Genomic DNA, 25906 nt, shown 5'->3' with positions numbered 1-25906 from the left:
AGCTATGTATAATATGCGACAGACACTGTTAAGAGCTCTGCAAGCTTGTCTCACTTAACCCTAAAAAACTTGGCACAGATGGAAGAAACGAACCCAGAGCAGTTAAGTCACCTTTGGTTATTTATTCAAAAGTGTTCACCGTTGAGTTCCTACTAAGTGCCAAACACTGTTCTAGATGCTGGGGGGTACTGTCTTGGCATGAACAAAGGAGACAAAGTCCTCCTCCAGTGGAGCTTATCTTCCACCATGGAAGACATTATTCACATGTTAGGATATCCTATGAAAAAAGGTGGGCTAAAAGTAATATAACACTGTAGATTAACTATATTGGAATAAAAAAAAAAAAGCAAAAACAAAAAAAGGGAAGGATTCAGAAGAGTTAACATCTCATTTGAAGACGAAAAGAAAAACAAAATAAACCCAGCCATACAAATATCTGAGGCTTAGAAAGTAGGCTTACAAAGCACATAGGCCCCAGGGCACTTGGGAGACTCAAGTCAGTTGAAAGTCAAACTTTGGTTCAGGTAGTGATCTCAGGGTTCAGGAGTTCGAGCCCCACAGGAGGCTCGCTGCTGTCAGAGCAGAGCCCAATCCGGATCCTCTGTCCCCACTCTGTCTGCCCCTCCCCCGCTCGTGCTCTTTCTCAAAAATAAACCTTTAAAAAAAAGGAAAAAAAAAAAAAAGGGCAGCACACAGGCCTCAAGACGATAGGTGCTTATCTGATACCTTTAAGAAAAGCCAGAACAGACACTGAAGAGGGGGTAATAGCTAACAAGATCAATGAGGCAGATGGGAAATCACGTACAATCTTAGGGACCACACTAAGACTGGCTTGAAAGCCAGTGGAAAAACCACTGGGCAAAGAAGGTTGGAACAAGGAAAGACCATGTACCAACTTAAGTAATTGGTGCAGTCACACAGCTAGTCAGAAGAACTGAGCACAGAACAAACCCTGTGGTTCTAACCTCTATGCTACACTCCAAGGAACTGACAAAGGCTTAAAATCCAACTTTGACATATGTACAAGAATATTCATTGCCAACAATCCACCTAACAATCAACAAAGAACTGGCTAAATACACCACCTTATATCCATGTAATAGATCAAATAGCCACTTAAACACGATAGATTTACATCTATTAATACAGAAATCACTAATGTTAAATGCAAAGAACAGAACCATATTTTAGGACAGCTTAATTTTAAGAGATTTGGAGACGGTGAAAATTTCTGGAAAGATAGACAAGGGATAACAGCTCTGGAGTCCATGAATGTTCATATTATAAATAGTGACCACTGTTTTATAAAACTGTGAAAGCAGTTAAGCATTATAAATGCATACATTAAACAATACACTTAATATTAGCTACATATACGTTTTACATTAAAAATACTTTGACATAGAGTTTTATAGATTTGGAGTGTCCTGTTACTACTGACAGAAAAGCAGGAATCCGACAAGTCCTAGCTGAAGGTATTAATTTCTGGTTTCTATCAAATGTCACTCACTGTGGCAAAAATGCAGTCTCAAAGAAGCAGAACTCTTTTAAGAGAACCCAAAGTCCAAAAGTAAAGAAGGGAGAGTAGAGCTGTTCTGATTATAAGCATTACAGGGGACTGGTTCACAAGCTGCCATTTCAAGCAAAAAAGGAAGCACAGAGTATTCTGGACAGACCAGCACTCCGATGTGTTTGCATTATTTCTCTAGTACCAGATTTTTCCAAGTACAAATTTCATCTGTCTTCAATGTGGAGTTAAATGGCTTTTAAGCTGAGGGATGAAGTTTTACTTATTTTTCTTAGAATTCTGTGCCAAGAGATTAGGAGGGACAGTTAGACAATGCACTTTTCATGGAAGATACTTTGAATACATTGGTACAGAGAAGACCTTAATCCAAAGCAGCAGGAATAAAAGGAAACCGATCAGACACCTAGACGGTGGCAGAGTCAAGACTACTTTAGTTTGAAGGGGGCAAGAGTGTGAAAGACAAACAGGAGTCAATATACTGTTTTTGGCCTACACAGCTAGTTAGAATATAAAAAAAAAGGCTTGCGGAAGATAAATTCTTTTTTTGTACTTGAATTTCAATGTGAGATCCTCATGAACAAGTCAAAACAAACACAAGGCAGGAGTTCAGAGAAAGAATTAGATTTCAGTATCAGTAGACAGGCAATGGTCAGATTCTAAGTGACAGGTAGGATCACCAAGGCAGGTAATAAAATGGGGGGGGGGGGGGGGGGGGGAAGAACCTCAGGGGACTACAGTCTGAGTGAAGAAGGAATGATCTGCAAATTGGAAGGATGAAGAAAGCACTGCCCCAGTGGCCAAAGGAAAAAGAAGAGGTGCTCAGAGGCAAATGCTACAGAATAATCTTAGGAGTTGAAATCTGAAAGAACAATGGTTGCAGTCTTAGGAATGAAACACTAGGCAGAGAGAGGGAAAAATTAAAATCGGTATCTTAAATATTCAGTTTTTATAAAAATAAGAGGAACTTCCAAAAGACTGAAAAGGTACCCTTGGCCCCTAGCACAGGACCAGACTCACTGGGACTTGCACAGATCACACAGTGGTCAAAGTCTACTAAGATGAGGGTTAAGAGGACAATAGATTTTAGGGGTACCTGGGTGGTTCAGTAGGTTAAGCATCTGACTCTTGAATTCAGGTCAGGTCATGAGCGATCAAGCCCCATGTCAGGCTCTGCACTGACAGTATGGAGCCTGCTTAGGATTCTCTCTCTTCACCCTTCCTCCACTCATGCTCTCAAGATAGATAAATAAATAAAAAGAGGACGATAGATTTTAAAACCCAAAGAGCATCAGTAAAGGTCACAAAAATAGTACCAAATCAAATAGGGGGATCAGCCTACAGAGGTTTGATCACTGAGAAGTAAAATAGTACTAACAGTGAATAAGTTTACATTTAGGAGAACATCACTATTGAAAGGCAAAAGACAAATAGGCAGTAACTTGAGGGGAACATTCTTAGAAGAAAGAAGGGATTTTGACAGGTGGGGATTTTTGTTTAATAAATGCTTTGTGAATTCCTATGTAGAATTTTTGGTTCTCGTAAGTGAGCTGTGATTAAATATTCAAGATGTAATGGTTGATCCGAGAAGAAGCAATAGCCAGGAGTTGACAGATACAGCAACTCCCTGGTAAGAAAGCATAGAAAGCAGGAAATTCTAGCAGTGGGATTAGAGGAAGGACTCAAGGATAAAAGGGTTCAGAATCTTGGCAGGGTTGAGAAAGCACAACAAGCAACTATCATAAAGGCTTTCAGAAAAAAGTATGAATACTTGAGAACAGATCCAGTTCAAAGATACCCAGATTTTCATGCATATCAAAGCAGACTTAAGGCACTTTTATTTTGTTCACTGCTGTATCCCCAGTGCTTGACTCACAGTAAGAATCCAACTATCTGTTGAATGAGTGAGTGAATATAACTAACTTTGGATTATGGCTACTGTTATCTGTCACAAGACCCTATCCTAAGAGTCAGGGAAAAACCAAGGATACTGCCATTCTGTGACTAAGTGGACAGAGAAAAACACTTACCTTTGATAGAGGGTAAAAGGGTAAATGAGGAAGACTAGAGAATGCACCAGAGCAGGGGTAGCAAGCTTGAATGATTATAGAATAGAGGTGGATTACAAACAAATGAGGCAAGCCAGTGAGCAATTAGAGGTCACGTATTCCATCCAAGGTGGCTGCCTCCATTCAGCTGCAGACAATTTTTTGCTCTAGCAAAGTTAACAGTCCGGTACAACCCTATCTTATGATTTTAAGAGAAACCAGAAAATTTAGATTTGCAACATCTAATTTAAGTACTGGTTGGTTATTAAACAGGTCTTTAAAAAAAAAAAAAGAAAAAAAGGAAAAACAATGAGGGCCAAAGACGACACACCTGCAGGCCACACACGAGCCATGGGCTTCTGGTTTGCAATTTGTTCTGGCCAACTGAGCATAGAAGAAACTAATCTAATAGAAGATATCAAGGAGGGCCTAACAGAGGACAATGGCTCAAAATAAGTGGACCAACATGGCTCTGTAGCCCAGGAGTCACCTGAACTATGTAAACTAGTTGGTACAGAACTCTGGAAAAAACAAAAAACAAACAAAAAAAAAACACAAAAAAAACACATCCCTATCATAAAATGGCCCAACAGGGAGACAAATGGGAAACAGTTTGTGGCTGTCTGAAAGAAAGTGCTCTTCAAGAGTTAATTCAACTACTCACAGCTCTCCAATGGTTCTTTTCCTCTCCGAGCCAAATACAACTTTTTGGCAAGAATCCAAGCTGTCCTCGCTTCTATTTTACATGACTGACATCAAATCAACTGCTCTTTCTGAATGCCTATCCTTTCCCCTTCCCAGCCACAAAGCTTTTTTTTGTTTTTTAAGTTTATCTTCAGAGAGAGCATGTGAGCGTGCACACGTGAGCGAGTGAGTGTAAGTGGAGGAGGGGCAGAGAAAGAGGGAGAATCTGAAGCAAGCCCCTTGCTGTCAGCCAAGAGCCCATGTGGCACCCGAACTCATGAACCATGTGATCACGACCTGAGCCGAAATCAAAGAGTCAGACGTTCAACTGACCAAGTCATCCAGATGCCCACCAAAGCTTTTTCCTACGGCAGTCTAAGATGCATGGAGTTTCTAAAACATGGGGTACAGTTTTTCCATACCTTTTCTATCAAATATGGAAGGAAAGCACTGCCCCCCACCCAAGAAGCAACAAAATAGGTGTGCCATCATTAGTTATCAGGTAAACACAAATTAAAACCACAAGTAGCGGGGCACCTGGATGGCTCAGTGGGTTAAGCATCCAACTTCGGCTCAGGTTATGATCTCATAGTTCGTAAGAGGCCCACATCAGGCTCTATGCTGACAGTGTGGAGCGTGGAGCGTGGAGCGTGGAGCCTGCTTCAAGTTCTGTGCCTGCCTGCCTGCCTCTCTCTCTCTCTCTCTGCCCCTCCCCTACTCACAGTTTCTCTCTCAAAAATAAGCAAACATTAAAATGTAATAAAAAACCACAAGTAGATACCACATACCCACCAGAATGGCTAAACTTAAAAACAGAAATTTCCAAATACTGACAAGGAAGCAGAGTAAGTGGAAATTACATACTACTCAGAGTGTACATTGGAACATTCTCTTTGGAAAACTATTTGGCAATCTCCATTAAAGTTGGCTACCGGTGCAACTGGGTGGTTCTGTTGGTAGAGCATAAAACTCTTGATCTTGATGTGGACTTCAAGCCCTATGCTGGGTGTAGAGATTACTTAAAACCTTTGGGGGGAAAAATGAGTTGACCACCCTATGTCCCTGCAATTCCACTCCTAGGTACGTACCCATGGGTAGAATAGCAGCCCCATTTACAATAGCCCCAAAGTGGAAACAATCAAATGTTTATCAAGAGACAAAGGGAAACAGGTGCCTGGCTGGCTCAGTTGGTAGAGCACGCAACGCTTGATCTCAGGGTCATGAGTTCAAGCCCCACGCTAGGCGTGAAGCCTCAAGATTAAAAAAAAATTTTAGAGGAGACAAAGGGGGAAAAATGTTAAAAACAGACAAGATGGGACTGTGGTATATTCTCACAATAGAATGCTAGATTAAGTCACCTTCAATTATAAGATAAAACATGGATTAATTTGAATGTCAAAAAAAAGTGAAAAAAATATATTCTGTAGGAGTCCTTTTATATAAACTTTGAAAACAGGCAAAACTTGTAAATCAAAATAGTAGTTAACCTGGAGAGCAGTAATGATTAGGAGGACACATAGGGAGTTTTGTTAATGTTCCTTTTTTTGGTTTGGACACTGGTCGCTTAAGTGTTCATTTTATAAAACTTTGAGCTAAACTTTATGTACACTATTGGGTTAAATGTCAGTAAAACTAAGAAATTAGGAAAGAGAAGACTTCTGTGCTAAAGTATTATCATTTTAACCCTCTAATGGTTCCTGCCCCACTTATCTACAATCAATTGCTATGCATTTACCCAGGACATATTCCCAATTGTGTTGTGTTTTCTCCCACTTAAAAGGAGTTCAGTTTATTAAGTTATTGACAAAAATGAACCTGAAAGTTTAAAAGTTTTTCATACTTGTGTAAACACTTTATCAAAACCTCCTACGTTTCTTTAATTAAAACCAGAAACACTTGTTTTAACATAACAGAGTCCAGATGTGTAACATTAAAAAACTTACCTTAAATTAATCCACAGCATAACTATGGTTTAATTTACTCTAAAACTACCAATGAATATTCAGTTATCTTGCTAAAATCCAATTTAAAATCAGCTTTGCCAGGCCATTATTCTATAGATCATCCACTTAGTCTGGACACAAATTTTGTTATTTTTTTTTAATATAGTTTTTTTTAAATTTAATGTTTATTTTTGAAATAGAACCACAGGAAGTGTGAGTGAGTGCATAGAAGCAGGGGGGGGGGTGACGACAGAGGATGGGAAGCCAGCTCTGTGCTGACAGCAAGGAGAACCCCATCAGGGGCCCGAACTCTCTAACCTGAGAGCATGACCTGAGCAGAAGTCGGAGGCTTAACCCACTGAGCCACCCAGGTGGCCCTGGACACAAATTTTAGTTTTATATATTGAAAGTGCCCTAAGTATATCCTTTACTAGGCTAGAAATACTCTATACATACTGGGAATACAGTGAAAAAAGACAAAAAGGTCTACTCTCAATTTACATGGATATTTTGAACATCACAAACCACAAAACATATTCCTGAATCTGTCTGGTTTCTTCGAGAGTGTAAAGAATTCATGACGTTTTTATGTGTAGTAGAAAGTTCCAGCATACTGATTAATGACAAATAATCACGTTATTCCAGTAATATTAATCCAGAATTGTAGTAAAAAGGCATACTTACTGTATAATTAGAAGAATAACCTGATGGATAAAATTCAGGAGCGTTCACAGACAGCTTAGACATTAATACAGGAGCTACAACCACCTGGGGTTTAGCCATTGCTGACTCCAAGTTCTGCTGTGGGATATTATCCTGTGAACTAGGTGGAGCTCTCAGGGGCCTCGTTTGCTCTGAGAAAGGAAAAACGGGGTGTTAGATGCGTTCATTCCTTTGTATAGCAACTTACTATCTGCTGAAAAGCCACAGGAGAAGGACTGGTTTTTAAGAGTTAAACAAGAACTGTCATGAATATTAAGGTTATCGCCAGGATACATACAGAAAGCCTGCAAAAAGGAACAATAGGCTGCTTTAGCTCATTTATGGCCATACCTGCCTCCTAAATGAATGCTCGAGAGCTTTCTTTTTCCTTTTTTCGTTTTTAAGGAGTTAAAAGAGGTGGTTGCACGCTTAAGGTCTCCCTTTCCAAGGCTGGGAAGGGGGAGGCGATTTTTACTTCCTCCCCGGACGGCAGAACTCAGAGACCGCGCATTGGGCCCCTCCCCCCAGCCGGGGCGCACAAAGGATTCCGGCAGCCACCTTCCAAACCCCCTTCCGGGCCCGTCCCCACCCCGGAGCAACCGGGCCCCTCGGGGAACGCTTTCGGGGAACGGGGGGGTTGGGGGGGGGTAGAAGGAAAAAGAGCGCCGGCCTTGCCGCGCGCCAAGGGCCGTGGGGAAGCGTTGGCCCAGGAGGACAGGGTCCCCTAGAGCGGCTCCGTACCTGGGAGCGCCCCGGGCCGGGGAGGCCTCTGGGGGCCGGCGGGGACCTCGCACTGGGCCCCTGGCGGCGGGGCCGTCCTGGGCTGGCGCAGCGGCGGCGGCTGCAGGAAGCCCGGGGCTTTGGGCTGCGGCGGCGGCTGGTGCCGCGGCCGCTCAGCAGCCCCCGCTCCGTTCGGGAAACCGCCGCCCTCAGGCCCGCCCCCTCCGCGGCCCAGGCCCCGGCTCCGGCCCCGACCAGCACCTGGGGCCCGATCGAAACCGTCCGACATGCTCCTCCTCCTCCGCCGCCGGGGGCCGCTGCCGCTGCGCTCGGGAGAGGACGCGGGGGGGGGGGAGGCGCCGCGGGCCGGCTCTCGCCGCCGCGCTCACTCGGGCCTCATGGAGGAGGAGGGCTGCGGGCCCCTGCGCGGTTCCTTGGCGCTTCGGGCGGAGCGGACAGCAGCCGGAGCACCCGCCGAACCCGCCGCTCCAGAGCGCCCGCCCCCCGCGGCTGCCCTCCGCTTTTCGATTCTCCCCCAAACCCGGCTCCCCCGCCTTCGGCGCGGCGGGGGCGAAGGCGGGTCACAGCGGCCCCCCGCGGCCCGGAGGCCCCGGGCGCGTCCTCCGCGTCTGCTGCGGTTCGTGGCGGGCTGGGAGCCGCGGCCCAGCAGGCCGCTCGGCGAGTGGCTTCCCGGCCGCCGGACAGCCCTGCCCGACGCGGGGACCGGGCAAGGGCATCTCGGCCCCCCCGGGGCGGGCCGAGAGCAGAGAGGGGTGCTCACCCCAGGCAGGCCTTACCTACGCGGTGCCTCTCGGTAGAGAAGTGCGAGACTGACGGTTGATGCCAGGAAAATAAAAATACGGGGGGAGGGGGCGTGGAGGCAGCGCCAGGGTTCGCGGACGCGCACCTCCGTGGGCGCGCAGGTGTGTTCAATGACCCGGAGCCGGCCGGCCGGAGGACTGGCCCGGAAGGACCGCTGCGGGAGAAGCTCCGCCACCTGTCTGGTCGGCCGCGGGGGAGGGAGGGGGGAACGCAATCAAAATGCACCTCTCTCCCCCGCCCCTTTCAATTCACATAAGGTAGTTCTCAGAGTAGGTCCTACCTACTGTGCCCAGGCTTTAGTCTTATCTCTTTTCTCTTCCCGTCCGGAAATGTTCACAAAATGCACTACCTTTCAATGAAATTACCCTCTTTTTCGTCGTGTACCAGTACCGTCCAATAAAAATATAGCGCGAGCACAAACGCAAGCTACTTATGTAATTACAAATTTTCTAGAAGCCACATTAACGAGTAAAAAAAAAAAAAAAAAAACAGGTGGAATTATTTTAATCTATTTTACTTTACCGAATATATCCAAAATGGTATTTCAACATGTAACTAATACAAAAAATGTTGATGAGATGTTTTCCCTTTTCTCGTACTAATTAAAACACAATGTGTATTTTATACTTGCAGCACGTCTCCGTTGGGATTGGCACATTTCAGGTGTTCAATAGGTACATGTGGCTAGTGGCTACCGCATTGCACAGCAAAGTTCTAGACATTACTTATGTGTAAATTATTGCTTTTGTCAGGTCTGGTGGTGTGACAGCCAAATGAAGAATGAATGTAAGTAATGAAAAGGAGAGAAAATTCATTTCTTTACTGTTATACTGAAATATCCTCACAAACTCTGATTGTAGCCCTTTATATTAAGTCAGTTTTAATGTTTTTCAATCTTGTCATCTTGAGAATCATTTCAATTAGGAACAAAACTCATGTTAACCATTTTCTCTTCTTACTAATAAAAACAATATTAACAGCTTCACCTAAGTGAGTGAGAAGAATGGCTTTAATTACGGCAATCATAAATAAATGATTCATGCTGTTGATTGTTGGCAAAAATTGAAGGGAAGGAAGCCAACAAAAAGTAAGGTTCTTTGGTGTAGTGAAAAATGTAGGATTCAGAGTGGACCAGAGCTTGGCTTATTAGATCCTGGCCTTGACCCTTAAAGCCTGTGTGATCCTAGGTAAGCCAGGGATTTAGCTTCTCTGAGCCTCATTTTCCTCATCTTTAAAATAATAAGTATGTTGTAGCACTGAGCATGTATTACAAAGACAAGACAACAGTGTAAAAATTCGATGGGGACATTGAAGTCCATTCTTTTATGTAGCGGTCAGTCACTTCTTACTTTTTTGTTCTTCAGGAAGGACTCACAAACTGTATATTCCAAAACAGGGAGAGTGAGTTATCCTAATGTTCCATTAGGTAGATACCCTCGACCTGTGCCAGGCTTTTGTTCGCATCCATTACCCTTTTGTTCCCCTAGGAACTTTGATGGTGGCTAGCACTTTCTTTACACCTGAGACATTCTTATCTGCGAGTAAGGCTACTATGCATCCATGGAGACATCAGGGTATCTTTACAGGGTATCTTTAATTGAGATGTTATCCTGTGCCTTCTCCCTATTTACTGTTATGTAACTTTACCCCTATTCTTATGAGATGTGAAAGGTAGACTTAGAGATAACAGGGATGGATTTAGCTTCATCACAATAACAATAGTTAATATTTAGTATGTGCCAGCCATTGTTTCAAGAGCTTTACTTTTATCATTTTATTTAATCCTCACATCCTATGAGACAGCCATTCCAATTACCCACATTTTACAGAAAAGGTGCCAAGATATTACAAGGACTATAGCCATCTGGGGACTGTTATAGGACTAAGTGCCAGGTGGTAGGTAATGCAAAATGCCAAGAGGCCAGGGGCACCTGGCTGGCTCAGTTGGTAAAGCTTGCAACTCTTTTTTTTGTTTGTTTGTTTTTTCCTATTTTAGAACCGTTTCTTTAAATTTCATTTTAATTTTTTTGAATTTACATACAAATTAGTTAGCATATAGTGCAACAATGATTTCAGGAGTAGATTCCTTAGTGCCCCTTATCCATTTAGCCCATCCCCCCTTCCCACAACTCCTCCAGTAACCCTCAGTTTGTTCTCCATATTTTTGAGTCTCTTCTGTTTTGTCCCCTTCCCTGTTTTTATATTATTTTTGTTTCCCTTCCCTTATGCTCACCTGTTTTGTCTCTTAAAGTCCTCATATGAGTGAAGTCATATTGATTTTTGTCTTTCTCTGACTAATTTCACTTATAAAGCTTGCAACTCTTGATCTTGGGGTTGCAAGTTTGAGCCTACATTGGGAGGAGAGACTACTTTTTTTTAAAAATGCCAAGAGGCCACACACACACAAACATGAGCACCAGGTAGGACTCTCTGGAGAGAATCATCAGAAATGCTCCTTCTCCACACTTATGCCTTTCTTATTGATTTATGAAGGTAGGACTACATTTGGAAAGGCTGGAAAATATGTTGTAAATCTGGGAAAAGGACCTGCTGTAAAATATGGAGAGAATTTGTTTCCTTAAGCTGGGTTTGAAAGAACTTTTCCAGAAGACTTCCCCAAGCTGTCTAATCTTAGATGCTTCCCTTATGATAGTTGTATCTTGGAAAAACTGTGTCTTGGCACTTAGTATGCTGGATTTTTACTGTTTGGTCTATTTAACTGTCCTCTTCACTAAACTACTTCTGAAGTCAGAGGACACTTTTTTTTTTTTTAAGTAAACTACGCACCCAACATGGGGCTTGAGCTCACAACCCCAAGATCAAGAGTTGTACGTTCTACCCACTAAGCCATCCAGGCACCCCAACCAGAGGCCACCTTTCATCTCTACACCCTTAGATCTTAGCCCAGTACTTGGTACATAAAGGCTTTTAACAGTGATGGGAATCACCTGCAATACAGCTTTTCCTTTCCTGTGTCACCAGTATAGTGATGATGAAAAGACTGGTTTTCTTTCCTAGTTCTTGAGAGATTTAAGTTAAAAGATGAATGCTTTAAAAAAAGAAAAGATTGTTTTTCAGAAACCAGTAGCACTTAATGGCTTCAAAATCCCCATTGGACCATATGGGAGTAGACAGTGCAGCCTTTCAAGTCCAGCTAATAGGAGAAAGTTTTCATAAAAATTTAAATAGGAGAAGATATTTACAACCATATACTGACAAAAGACCTGTACCTAGAATATATGAAGAACTCTCAAAACCCAACTGTGAAAGAATAATCCACTTAGGGAGCGGACAAAACAGACATTTCACTGAAGAGAATGTACAGATGGCATTTAAGCCCATGGGGGAAAAATGTTCAACATCATTAGCTATTAGGTAAATGAAAATTAAAACCCCAATGAGATTTCACTACCTATGTATCACAAAGGCGAAAGAAGAAAATAGTGACAACACCAAATGCTTGCGAGAATGTAGAGAAACTAGAAACTGAGTCACTTGTTGGTGGGAATGTAAAATGGTATAATCATTCTAGAAACTAGTTTGGCAATTTCCTTAAAAGTTATACATATGACTACCATATTACCCAGAAATTGCACTCCTGGGTATTTGTGATGGTTAACTTAAAAAAAAATTTTTTTTTTTAACGTTTCTTTATTTTTGAGACAGAGAGAGACAGAGCATGAACAGGGGAGGGTCAGAGAGAGGGAGACACAGAATCCGAAACAGGATCCAGGCTCTGAGCTGTCAGCACAGAGCCCGACGCGGGGCTCGAACCCACCGACCACGAGATCGTGACCTGAGCCGAAGTTGGACGCTTAACCGACCAAGCCACCCAGGCGCCCCGATGGTTAATTATATGTGTCAGTTTGGTCCATGGGATACCCAAGTAACTGGCTAAACATTATTTCTGAGCATGTCTCTAAGGGTGCTCCTGGAAGAGATTAGCATTCACATCAGTAGACTGAGTAAAGCAGATGGCTCTCCCCAAAGTGTCATCTTAACCATTGAGGGCCTAAAATAAGCAAAAAGGAGGAGGAAGGAAGAATTCCATTTCCCTGACTGATTGCTTGGGCTAGGACATTGGTCTGGCCTTGGACTGAGACACCATTAGGGGTGCTCTGGTTTTCAGGCCTTCAGACTTAGACTGGAACTATGCCACTAGCTTTCCTGGCTCCCCAGCTTGCAAACAACAAACCATGGGACTTTTCAGCCTCTATAACCATGTGAGACAAATCCAAGGATTGGTTTTGAGTATTAAGATATCATGGAATTTGCCTGCTAGTAGGTTTGAGATTTGCTTGGGATCTGTTACCCCTTCTTTTCTATTTCCTTTTTGGAATGGGAATGTTTGTCCGATGCCTGCCCCATCATTGTATTTTGAAAGCATATGACTGGTTTCACAGCTTTGTAGCTGGAGAGGAATTTTGCCTCAGGATGAATTGTACCTCAGATCTCATCCATATCTGATTTAAGCAGACTCCATGCATGGGGCTTGAACTCACAACCCTGAGATCTTGATCTGAGTCAGACATTGAACTGACTGAGCCACCCAGGTGCCCCCATCCATATCTGATTTAGAGGAATTTTTTTTTAAGTTTATTTATTTTTTTAGAGAGAGAGTGCAAGTGGGGGAGGGGGAGAGAGAGAGAGGGAGACAGAGGATCCAAAGCGGGTTTTGTGCTGACAGCAGAAAGCCCGATACAGGGTTCAAACTCACAAACTGTGGCATCATGACCTGAGCCACCCAGAAGCCCCTGATTTAGGTAACATATAGATGAGATTTTGGACTTTAGATTTTCAACTTGGTGCTGGAATGAGTTAATACTTTTGGGGTTTTTGGGATGGAGTGAATGTATTTTGCATGTCAGAAAGGCATGAATTGGGGGGGGGGCAGGGGCAGAATGCTGTAAATGTTTGTGTCTCCTCCAAATTCGTATGTGAAAGCTATAATCCCCATTATGATGATATGTGGAGGTAATTAGGTTTGGATGCGGCCATGATGATAGCCTCCATAATGGGCCTCTTGCCCTCATAAGAAGAGGAAGAGATCAGAGATCACTCTCTCTGCACCATGTGAGGACACAGCAAAAAGATGGCCATCTGCAAACCAGAAAGAGGGCTCTCACCCAAACCTGACCCTGCTGGCACCCTGGTCTTGGACTTCCCAGTCTCCAAAACTGTGAGAAACAAATTTATTGTTTAGTCCACCCAGTCTGTGGTCTTTTGTTAAAGCAGCTCAAACTAGGCATTTATCCCAAAGAAATGAAGATTTATGTTCACAGAAAGCCTGTACCCAAATTTTAATCACAGCTTCATTCATACCATCCCCAAGCTGGAAACAACCTACGTGTTCTTTAATGGATGAATGGTTAAACTGTGGTGCATAGAATACTACTCAGCAAGAAAAAGGACAACTACTGAGACACAACAATTTTGATGGCTCTCACAGGAATTATACTGAGTGAGAAAAAAAAAAAGAGCCAATCTCCGAAGGCTATTTTGTGATTCCATTTAGACAACCTTGAAATGACAAAATCATAAAGTTGGAAAATAGCTTAGTGGTTTCCAGGGATTAGGGAAAGGCTGGGGTTTAGGGGGAAGCAGTGTGACTATTAAAAGGGTGGCTACTGGGGCACCTGGGTGACTCAGTTGGTTGAGTGTCTGACTTTGGCTTAGGTCATGATCTCATGGTTCCTGGGTTCGAGCCCCATGTCAGGCTTTGCACTGACAGCACGGAGCCTGCTTCAGATTCTCTGCCTCTCTCTCTCTCTCTCTCTCTCTCTCTCTCTCTCAAAAATAGATATTAGGCACACCTGAGTGACTCAGTTGGTTAAGTGTCCAACTCTTGATTTTGGTTCAAGTCATGATCTCACGGTTCATGAGTTCAAGTCCCACAACTGGCACTGAAGAACCTGCTTAGGATCCTCTCTTTCTCCCTCTCTCTCTCTCCCCTCCCCACCTCGCTCTCTCTCAAAATAAATAAACTTCAAACAAACATTAAAAGGGTAAGTAGTATGAGGAATCATTGTAATGGAACTATTTTGTTCTTGACTGTGGCGATGCTCACCCAAATCTACACATGTGATAAAACTGCATAGAACTAAATGCATATATGCTTGTGTAAACACACGCACAGATGAGTGCATGTAAAACTAAGGTGGGAATATGGTCAATTTCCTTGTTGTGATATTGTATTATACTTATGCATAGTTATACAAGATATTACCATTGAGGGAAACTGGGTGAAGGGTAAATAAGATCTCTCCATATTATTTCTTATAACTGCTTGTAAATCTAAATTATCTCTAAATAAAAAGTTTGAAAAACGGAACACAGAAATAAATCTTATTTTCTCTTATTCTATCACTCCCTATACTTCCCTAGTTAGTTCAGTTCCCCACCCACATTATCATGGCAACATACATACCATAAATTAGTGGGGCCATCATTAAGAGAGAGAAAATTAGCTGGCATGTTTATTCTCTTGGGTTTCATTTGTGTAAATTATCGTTCTCTCCTAGTCTCTTGGGCCTTCTATGAAATGTAGCCCCAGCCAGGGGCTGTCAACACTTGACTCCTGGATCAAGGCTCCAATCCATCTTTGAGTGCTAGGAACGCTGCTTGGGATCTCCCCAATGTCTGCTGTGGTTACTTGTTTAATGATGATCTCTTAGCTGGACTGTAAACTCCATGAGGGCAGGAATTCAGTAAATTCATTCAGTAAATATTTATTGCATGTCTGCTCTGTGCCAGACACTGTTCTAGTGCTGAGGATAAGCAGCAGTATGAGATCAGTAGCTGTGAGGTGTCTGAGACTAGAAGCAGGAAGGCCTGTGATGGCTGTAGCAGAAATTCCAGAGGGAAATAATAATGGTGACTAAGGTAGTGGTCGTGGGCTTGGAGAGAAGGGCCAAATTCAAGAAATGTTTCTGAAGAAATTAACAGTTGTATGTGGGGCTTACTGAGAAGCTGGAGATAAGGTTGACTCCCAGGATTCTGGCTTTGATACATCATTCTCCAAGAGTGGGTGTCCCAGAGGGGAGCAGGTTCAGCGAAAGAGGGGACTCTCACTAGCTTTATTTTGGACATTTCATTTGGCACTTGGAGCATCTGAGTGGAATTGTTCAGTGGACAGGTCAAAAAGAAAATGGAGTTAGATTTCAGAGGAATGTTGTCTACAGTTAGATATTTGATAACCGAAGCCACAGGAGAAATGAGATTACTTGGGGGAAAGTGGAAAGAGGCCAAAGAAGAAAGAGAAGTGCAAATTCAATGGCTGGGTTGAAGAAGAGGAATCTGTTTACTGTGTTTACATAGGACTGAAACCGAGAGAAGCCAGCGGCGATGTTAAAAAGGGAGAGCCCAAGAGTGTTGTAGGTTAGAGAGGTCAAATAAAAGTAGGATTATAAAGAATCTAGGGGTGCCTGGGTGGCTCAGTTGCTTGAGTGTTCGACTCTTGCTTTCATCTCAGGTCATGATCCCAGGGGTGTGAGATCAAGCCCTGAGTTCCATTCTGCGCTGAGCCTGGAGCCTGCTTTAGATTCTCTGTCTCTCTCCCTCTGCCCCTCTCTCCTGCTCTCTCTCTCTCTCAAAAATAAGAAGAAGGAGAAAAGAATCTGTGAAAGTGCACCTTCTCTGAGCTGGAGCAGTCTACTTGCCTTGGCAGGTACCTACTGCCTGATGCCACTAGACGCTTGAACGACAACCACCTCTGGGAACCAAGTCCTCCTTCACCAACCTATCTTCCGGTTATAATTTGCCTAAATTTGCACTTTGAGAACAACAGTAACAACAATAATAGCTAATATTTAGCACTTACTGTGTTCCAAGTAAACACATGGGTTATCTCACTTAATTGCCTCATTTAATTTCCAAACAGCCCTGTGAAGTACGTACTATTATTTACTATTTACCTCATGTTATGGATGAAAGCGCTGAGATTCAGCGAAGTTAATTAATTTGCCTAAGATCACATAAATAGTGAGCAACCCAGTTCCGTTAAGTCCAGAGTCCACACGCTGAAACAACACTACATTTTATCTCTAGAAAAAGCGGGTCACAGAGATGCAAAGATTCTATTCTCTTTGAGTTATACTGCTCACTGTAAATTAATAAATTGGTATTCTCATGATATTAGCAAATGAAATAATAGAGATTTATGAGTGATTTGGGTGCAAACAGTTGTCAGTATTAGGAAGTATTGACAGCTCTAAACTTGACAGTAAAATAAATGGGAGAGACATGGCAAGTTTGTAAGGCAAGTGTATTAAAGATGTTGTGTTGCCATTATAGTGGTGTTTTTTTTTTTTTTTTTAAGATGGGAGAAAAATGCATTTGTTAGCTAAAGGCAATGAGGGAAAGGAAAACATCAGGGGAAAAGAAGGAAACTGAGAGAATAAAGGACTAGAGGAGGAGGCAGGTCCCAAATTCAGAGTCTAGGTGGCAGAAATAACTTATGATGGGGGAAAGCAATTTCACTAAGAAACGGAAGCAGATGCAGAGAAATTGCAGGAGAGGGAGGGTGCTGGAAACTTAACACGATCTCCATGTTCTCAGTAAAAATGGGAGGAACTGTCTTTACTGTGAGGGTGGGAGACATAAAAAGAGGGAGTTTGAGGAAAGTGGCAATGCTTGCACGTGGTGCTCTGGGCGAGGAAGCTGCTTAGGAAGGGGGTCAGTTCACAGGAGAACCGCTGGGTGCTGCACAAAGTCCAGCTGAGGTCGGAGACCAGGGATTTGCAGGGGCAACGCTCTGAACAATTTTGTGATTTTCCTCTAGCAACCCTTGGCAACCTGATGTAAGAATTGAGAAGCCTGTTAGTGGGAGTGAAATTTCATTATGCAGTTGAGGCAGAACAGTAAAGTCAGAAGGGGCTGAGAGGTTGCTCGTGGCTTAAACTAGATAGAGACAGGATTGAAGATGAAAGATAAGTGATAGCTTGGAAGGAAAAAGGAATGAAGAGTCAGAAATAGGGGAGCTGGAAAGGAAGAATGTGGTGGTCAGAGCATGAGATAGGAGTTGAAAATTTTAGAGGAAGTTCTGGGTGAATAATTACAGCAGGCAATATTCTACTGATTGCACAATTCAACTAATTGAACTGAAATGCTTGCTGGCTAGCAACAAGGTAATGTAATAGCTAGAAATGTTATTTTCAGAGTCCAAATTTGGCATTCAAAAGACAATTGGGAACATGAGTGTTTAATATATAAGTATCAAATAAGACATCTTTTGCTACTAACGTGTTCTGCTTCCCTATCTCTCTGGCACAGTCTATGTACTGCTCTTTTGTTGGCATAAGGTCAAAAGCCATACAGTTGATCTCTGAACAACATGAGTTTGAACTTTACAGGCCACTTACATGCAGATTTTTTTTGCAATAAATGTAATATGGTACTGTAAATGTATTTTCTCTTCCTTATGATTTTCTTAACAACATTTCCTTTCTCTAGCTTACCTTAAGAATATAGTATATAAAACATGTAACATACAAAACATATGTTAATTGACTGTTTATGTTATTGGTAAGGCTTCTGGTCAACAGTAGGCTCTTAGATAAGTTTTGGGGGTGTCAAAAGTTATATGTAGATTTTCAGCTGTGGGGGATGAGAGAAGGCCAGGGCTCCTAACCCCTTATGTTTTTCAAAGGTCAGCTAAATCTCCTTTCTGTTTCAATAGTACATAAAAAATGTTATGTTAAAATTTAAAAAAATGTTTTTTAATGTTTATTTATTTTTGAGGAAGAGAGACAGAGAGGAAGTGGGGGGAGGGGCAGAGAGAGAGGGAGACACAGAATCTGAAGCAGGCTCCAGGCTGTCAGCACAGAGCCTGACATGGGGCTCGAACTCACGAGAACCAACCGTGAGATCATGACCCTAGATGAAGTTGGATGCCTAACTGACTGAGCCACCCAGTCACCCCAAAGCTTGGGTCTTAATGAAGGGCATCTTACTCAACCTTGGTTAGTCAGGAAAGGCTATCGTGAGAAGGTCTTATTTCGAATTCAATAAGGGAGTAGAAGCTATAATCCAGGTAAGTGAATTGGGAGGTACTAATAAGAAGGACTCTTGATGTTCACAGAAATGTGTCTCTCTCTGAAGGGGCCTGTTTTCCTTATCTTCCTTATCCTTCACCCCACAGGCCAGTCAGTCATCTTAGCATCCTCTGCCTAGAGGATGCTCTTCCCCACCAGGAATCACTGAACTAGAAGATCTGCATCCACGTCTCAACAATATCTCTTTTTTGATGTGACTTTAGGTGTGTCAGCTAACCTCAAACCAGTTTCTTCATCTTAAAACATGAAGAACAATACTTACTTCAATTATTGAAATGATCAGGTGAAATCACATATGTGAAAGTACTATGTAAATTGTAACATATGACACAGATTTTCACTATTTTTAGTATCCTAAAGTGGAATGTTGTATGCTTTGGTATTCTTGAACCCATAATGGGTATTAAGAAACAAAGAATTCTTAATGATCGCTATGAATTTATAGGTACTTTTCAGGTCAGCCAAGTTTAAGCTCTGAAATGAATTGTTCCCTGAAACTACTTAAAATGTTTGAGTTAATGCCATAAATTATTGTAACTGGTCTTTGATTCAAAATCTACCACAGAGATGTGATAGCTAAAGTATCACCTAGTGGTAGAGTGAGCAATGTGATCCTGAGAGTATGTTGGTCATTATATAAATAAAAAGAGCAGTAGAGAGGGAAATTTGAGAATCAGTAGGCCTAATAAATATTGGAAATGTTGAAAAAAACTGAAGTGGGGTAGGGGGAGGATGAAAAACTTCATTCCCCCCCCCCCCCAATTTATCATGGTCTCTTGAACCATCAACATTTTCTACCTCTATTTCAAAAAAGCCCCACTACTGAAAAACCATTTCATGAAATTTATTTCTTGTGCAGTGGGTAAACTCACTTGACAAATCTGTATCATGAAAAAGAGGCACTTAGAAGTGAATTGAATATGGGGTGCCTGGGCGGTTTAGTTGGTTAAGCATCCCAACTCTTGATTTCGGCTCGGGTCATGATCTTGGCTCAGGTCATGATCTTCTGGTTCGTGGGACAGAGCCCTGAGTTGGGCTCTGTGCTGACAGGGCAGAGCCTGCTTGGGATCCTCTCCTCCCTCTCTTTCTGCCCTCCCTCGCTCATGCATGTGATCTCTCTCTCTCTCTCTATCAAAATAAATAAATAAACTTAAAAAAATAGCTTATAGGGGCGCCTGGGTGGCTTGGTCGGTTAAGCGTCCGACTTCGGCTCAGGTTACGATCTCGCGGTCGGTGGGTTCGAGCCCCGCGTCAGGCTCTGTGCTGACAGCTCAGAGCCTGGAGCCTGTTTCAGATTCTGTGTCTCCCTCTCTGTGACCCACCCCCGTTCATGCTCTGTCTCTCTCTGTCTCAAAAATAAAAATAAAAAAAAAACGTTAAAAAAAAATTAAAAAAAAAATCTTATAAAAAAAGAAATGAGGGGCACCTGGGTGGCTTAGTTGTTTAAGCATCCAATTTTTGACAAAATTAAATTGGGCACACTTCTGAAAATCTTTATGCCAGACCCCGGGCTATCTTCTTTACACTAGTTTTTTCTCCTCTTTACAACAACCTGCAAAATAGTTATTTAGCATCTGTTCCATGCCAAGCACTGTGCTAGCTCAGAGAAAGAAGAGACAAACAAGTCTCCCTGGAATGCTTCACAGAGGAAGCGACAAGCCTGAGCACAAGTTTGCAAAGAATAGGGAGAACTGGAGAGCATTCCAGAGTGAAGAAAACGCATGCAAAATGGCTGGGGGGGTGGGGGGGGTGGTGTACAACAGCCTTGTACATTTAGGAAGCAGTAAGTATTTTGTTACAACTAAAAGGAGAGGAGCAAATGGATTTTCTTACATTGACTTTAAAATATCTGTGGCTAGGGGCGCCCGGGTGGCTCAGTCAATTGAGCGTCTGTCTTAGTCTCAGGGTCATGATCTCACGGTTCATGAGTTCAAGCCCTGCATTGGGAACAGAGCCTGCTTTGGATACTCTGTCCCTTTCTTTCTCTGCCTCTCCCTTGCTCTCTCTCTCAAAAATAAATAAACATTAAAAAAAAAATACCTGTGGATATCTCCTTGGAAATGACCCGAAGCAGTTGGCTGCATGAGTTTGGAGCTGAAAAGAGATTTGGGCTGGACATTAAGCTCAAAGTTGCCATAGCACAGTTGACATTCGACTGCCAGGAAGAAAGTATTCAAGTTAAAAGGAAAGAGAGCCAAGAGAACATTTGAAATGTTGGCACATTTAAGTGGCTAAAGAACTGAGAATGAATGGTACAGAAGTAGGAGGTCATAGGAGAGTGGTATATTGACAGCCAGCAAAGGTGAGAAATTCTGGTTTTAAATTTTTTTTTTTAACGTTTATTTATTTTTGAGACAGAGAGAGACAGAGCATGAACGGGGGAGGGTCAGAGAGAGCGGGAGACACAGAATCGGAAGCAGGCTCCAGGCTCTGAGCCATCAGCCCAGAGCCCGACACGGGGCTCGAACTCACGGACCGCGAGATCGTGACCTGAGCCGAAGTCGGCTGCTTAACCAACTGAGCCACCCAGGCTCCCCGAGAAATTCTGGTTTTTACAGGTAACATCTAGCATAAAAAAAAAAAAAATCTACAAAGAGACCATGTTTCACAAAGGTGTTAAAAAAACTGTTTATTTGAACTAGAGTTTTCATCAAAATGCAATATTTTTTAAATTAAATATAAACAAGTTAACTGCTATTGTGGAGTTTTATAATCTAGTAGTTTGAGAGGACAATATATACTTATATGTATTTTAAAACTGAAGGAGGGGCACCTGGGTGGCTCAGTCAGTTAAATGTCTGAGTTGGGCTCAGGTCATGATCTCACGGTTTGTGAGTTTGAGCCCCGTGTCAGGCTCTGTGCTGACAGCTCAGAGCCTGGAGCCTGCTTTGGATTCTATGTCTTCCTCTCTCTCTATCCCTCCCTGACCAGTGGTCTGTCTCTCTCTATCTCTCAAAAATAAATAAATGTAAAAAAATTCTTTTTAAAAATTGAAGAAAAGATGTAGTTACATTGAATTTTCATTTAAGAAGGCAAAACATGGGGCACTTGGCTGGTTCAGTCAGAAGAGCATGTGACTCTTGATCTTGGGGTTGTGGGTTCAAGCCCCATGTTGGGTGTAGAGATTACCAAAAAATAAATAAATAAATTTTAAAAACTAAAAAAAAAAAAAAAAAAAAAAAAAAGCACATAGCAAGTATATGAGGAAATTCTTCTAATTATTAATACAGTACAACTTTCATTTGAATTTCCACCAAATAATTTGGATTTTCACTTTAAACTCAAGAACTGTTAAATCTATCTATGTTTAAAAAAACAAAAAACAGGGGCTTCTGGGTGGCTCAGTCGGTTGAGCATCCGACTTTGCCTCAGGTCATGATCTCATGGTTTGTGAGTTCGAGCCCCGTGTTGAGGTCTGTGCTGACAGCTCAGAGCCTGGAGCCTGCTTCGGATTCTGTGTCTCCCTCTCCCTGCCCCTCTCCCACTCATGCTGTATCTCTCTCTGTCTCAGAAATAAATAAACATTAAAAAAAAATTAATAACGAAAACCAAAAAACAAAATATTACTCCTCTTTACATTGTAGCACCCTTAAAAACAGAATGCGGGGAGCCTGGGTGGCTCAGTCTGTTAAGCACCGACATCAGCTCAGGTCATGATCTTACAGTTCGTGGGTTCGAGTCCCACGTCAGGCTCTGTGCTGACAGCTCAGAGCCTGGAGCCTGCTTCAGATTCTGTGTCTCCCTCTCTCTCTGCCCCTCCCCAACTTGTTCTCTCCCTCTCTCTCTCTCTCAAAAATAAATAAACATTGAAAAAATGTATTAAAAAAGACACAGAATGCCCCTTCAGTGGGTTGCATAGTGTCCCCCCACAACTTATCACCACCCTTATTTGGAAATACAACTTTTGCAGATGTAATTAGTTAAGGCTCTTGAGATGGAATCATCTTGGATTTAGGGTGGACCTTAATTACATTTACTGGTGTCCTTTTTTTCTTTTTTTTCTTTTTTTTTTTTATAGGTGAGGGAAACACCCAAAGAAACTTGATTTGTTCAATTTTTAATTTTTTTTTTTTTTTTTTTTCAGAGAGAGAGAGAGAGCACGTGCCAGTGGGGGAGAGGAGCAGAAGGAGAGAAGCAGGCTCAACATGGGACTCAGTCCCATGACTCTGGGATCATGACCTGAGCCAAAATCATGAGTTGGATGCTCAACCAACTAAGCCACCCAGGCATAGCTGACTGGTGTCTGTAAGAGAAAGAACATGGAGATTTGGGCACAGAGAGACATGCAGAGAGGGTGGCAATGTAAAGAGGAGGCAGAGATTGGGAGTCATGTGTCATGTGTCTATAAGCCAAGGAGGACCGAAGGACTGCTGAAAATCAGAAGCTTTCTCCAGAAGATAGACACAATTTCTGCCTCAGACCCTCTAGAGGAATCAACTCAGCTGACACCTTGATGTCAGAATTTTGGTCTCCAGAATTTTGAGATAATGCATGTCTGTTGCTTTAAGCCACTCAGTTTGTAGCAACTCGTTATAGCAGCCCTAAGATACTAATATAGCCTTATCTCTCACCATTTTCCTGGGCCCCCAAAGTTATCATTAGATAAATCATTTTTTATAAGATTTTATTTAAAAAAAGTTTATTTATTTCGAGAGAGAGAGAGAGAGAGAGAGCACATGCAAGCAAGCATGGGGAGGGGCAGAGAGAGAAGGAGAGAGAGAATCCCAAGCAGGCTCTGCACTGTCAGTCGGGAACTTATGAACCATGAGATTCTGACCTGAGCCAAAGTCAAGAGTCAGACACGTAACTGACTGAGCCACCCAGGCACCCCTAATTTCTTACATATTTTTAAAAAACATAGATTTTCATCATTGGCACTTACTATATGGGGAGAAGAATATCCACAAAGGTATGCTGAGTTAGTTCTAAACAATTCTAAATACAAACTGGTTTTACTTAAATAAACTGCCAATTATTTAGCTTTGTCCTAGCTGTTTAAGGTCAGTTCTCCTTGATCTGTTTTCAATTAATGTGGAAGAGCATATGTTAATTTAATCAGTTAATGTTTGTTTCTTTTAATTTTTTTAAATGTTTTTATTTATTTTTGAGACAGAGAGAGACAGAGCATGAGCAGGGGAGGGGCAGAAAGAGGGGAGACACAGAATCTGAAGCAGGCTCCAGGCTCCGCGCTGTCAGCACAGAGACTGATGTGGTGCTAGAACTCACAAGCTGTGAGATCATGACCTGAGGCCAAGTCGGATGCTTAACCGACTGAGCCACCCAGGCACCCCAATATTTGTTTCTTAAAATCAACATATCTTGATTGGTTTGCTGGGAGAAAAGGGCTGAGATTGGGGTTAGTGATGGTTTCCTTAAAATCAGTCAAGTGTCTGCATTATTCAAAATCCCTGAAGTCTAAGAATACGTTCTCTTTGGAGTTGTTCACTTTGCTAATATTTACTTGTAAAAGGGAAGCTTGAAACTATAAACTACTAATAACTGTTGAACATAATAATCACAATGAAAACACACTTAATTGACCCATTCTTTGGCCCGGTTTTAACTGGATGCAGGGTTTTGTTAACATGTCCTCTTTAGGATTCGGTTTTTGATCACAGATTTTCTCAGCCTCAGTCTACATTTTGATTTTTGACTATTGGGCACCTCTCTGGCTTGAGGCCTCAAAGCAGACCCTAATGGTGTGTTATACTCTTCTAAAGATGTAATCTTTTTTGATTTTGATAGATTAGGACTCTATCTACAGAGTCCCAGTATATATTTACTAAAGATAGTATATACTATCTTTAAGCATTTGTGGGTACAACGTCTCCTAAATTTCAGGGGGTTTAAATTTGAATGTTCAAAATTGGATCCACCCAGGGAAGCCTGGCTGGCTCAGTCAGTAGAGCATGCGACTCTTGGTCTCAGGATTGTGAGTTTGAGCCCCACGTTGGGTGTAGAGATTATGTAAAAATAAATCTTAAAAAAAATAAAATTGGATTGTCCAAGTTTAAGTTATTTATTTATTTATTTATTTATTTAGTGTGAGCAGGGGAGGGGCTGACAGAGAGGGAGAATCTTAAGCAGGCTCTCTGCCCAGCTTGGAGCCCCAACATAGGGGTTGATCTCAGGACCATGAGATCATGACCTGAGAGCCAAAATCAAGAGTTGGTCGCTTAATTGAGCCACCCAGGCACCCCTACATTAAGTATTTATTAAATATTTATCATTTAAGTTTTTATTAATTTAAATTAAGTGATTATTAAAGTATTAAAAGCATAGAACAATCTATAATGAAAATTTGCATATATGCATATATATATATATATATATACGCATATATACTTTTATGAATGAGGATTGGAGGTGGAGAAAGTCAAGGAGAAAGAAGCAGATATCGAAGTGGACAAAGCCCTTAAAACCTAACAGGGGATATAAAATCTTTGCAAAAATTTTATACAAGGCAGTTTCTAAGATTCAGAAGCAACTAACTTACAAACTTTTGGAACTTAATCCAATTTTCTTTGGGGACTCCTAGGAATATTTTGTAATTATTCTGTAGGAGATTGGGGCCTAGAACAGAACCTTCCAAATGACAAATGTTTTCGTCTGGAGCAATGGCACCCAAGTTTTGTTGGATAAATGAGAAGAATGAATTTTAAAAATTACCACATACTTACTATTTAATAGAAAAAGTGAGAAGTGGTATGTCCTCCTTGGATTTCTTCCAATGTGCTGTAATCATAAGAAGATGAAATTGATGTGCTATAATCATAAGAAGATGAAATTGAATAACACATTGAGCATTTATTTAAGCCAGGGTTTCCCAGTCTTAGCACTATTGATGTTTGGGGCCAGATAATTCTTTGTTGTAAGGGGCTGTCCTGTGTAATGAAGGGTGGTTAGCAGCATCCCTGGTCTCTACCCATTAGATGCCTCCCCTTTGCAGTTGTGACAATCAAAATGTCCCCAGACATGGTGGGATAAAATTGTACCCATCTGGGAACCACTGATTTTTAAGCCTTGAAAGAGAAAAGCAGCAACCCCCTGCCTCCAGTGTTTATTTATTTATTTAGTTTATTTATTTTGAGAGAGAGTGTGTGCAAGCAAGGGAGAGGGAGTGAGGGATAGATGGAGCAAGAGAGAATTCCAACCAGGTTTCACATTGTCAGCCTGGAGGCCAAGGCGGCTCCAACTCCCAAACCAAACTAGGAGATCATGACCTGAGCAGAAAACCAAGAGCAGGATTGGATTGAGCCACCAGGCACTCTGCCCTCAGGTTTTAAAGCAAGTGGTTTTTTTTTTTCCCCTCCAGTTTTAGTTTTTCCCCCCAGTTTTATTGAGATATAATTTTTTTTCTTTTTTCTTTTTTTTATGTTTATTTTATTTTTGAGACAGAGAGAGAGAGAG

At 42.0% G+C, this 25906-nt stretch overlaps 1 protein-coding gene across 4 annotated transcripts in view; it reads right to left on the bottom strand.

Annotated features, from left to right (window-relative positions):
• The window catches only part of PAIP1 (poly(A) binding protein interacting protein 1), a 33789-nt gene extending 25168 nt beyond the window's left edge, over positions 1-8621 (bottom strand). The window contains exons 1-2 of one of the 4 annotated variants that reach the window (XM_049648109.1): positions 8420-8621; positions 6885-7054 (exon numbers count right to left, since the gene is read on the bottom strand). In XM_049648109.1, the coding sequence (XP_049504066.1) occupies positions 6885-6983 (99 nt within the window). In that variant the 5' untranslated portion in view covers positions 6984-7054; positions 8420-8621. Of the gene's footprint in view, positions 1-6884; positions 7055-7253; positions 7618-7643; positions 8116-8419 lie in introns of those variants that run through there. The other 3 variants (XM_049648106.1, XM_049648107.1, XM_049648108.1) reach the window with 3 other exon arrangements.
• Positions 8622-25906: the final 17285 nt, after the last annotated feature.

The sequence above is a fragment of the Panthera uncia genome, assembly GCF_023721935.1.
Source record: "Panthera uncia isolate 11264 chromosome A1 unlocalized genomic scaffold, Puncia_PCG_1.0 HiC_scaffold_17, whole genome shotgun sequence".
Lineage (NCBI taxonomy): Eukaryota > Metazoa > Chordata > Mammalia > Carnivora > Felidae > Panthera > Panthera uncia.
This window is presented reverse-complemented; position numbering and strand designations above follow the sequence as displayed.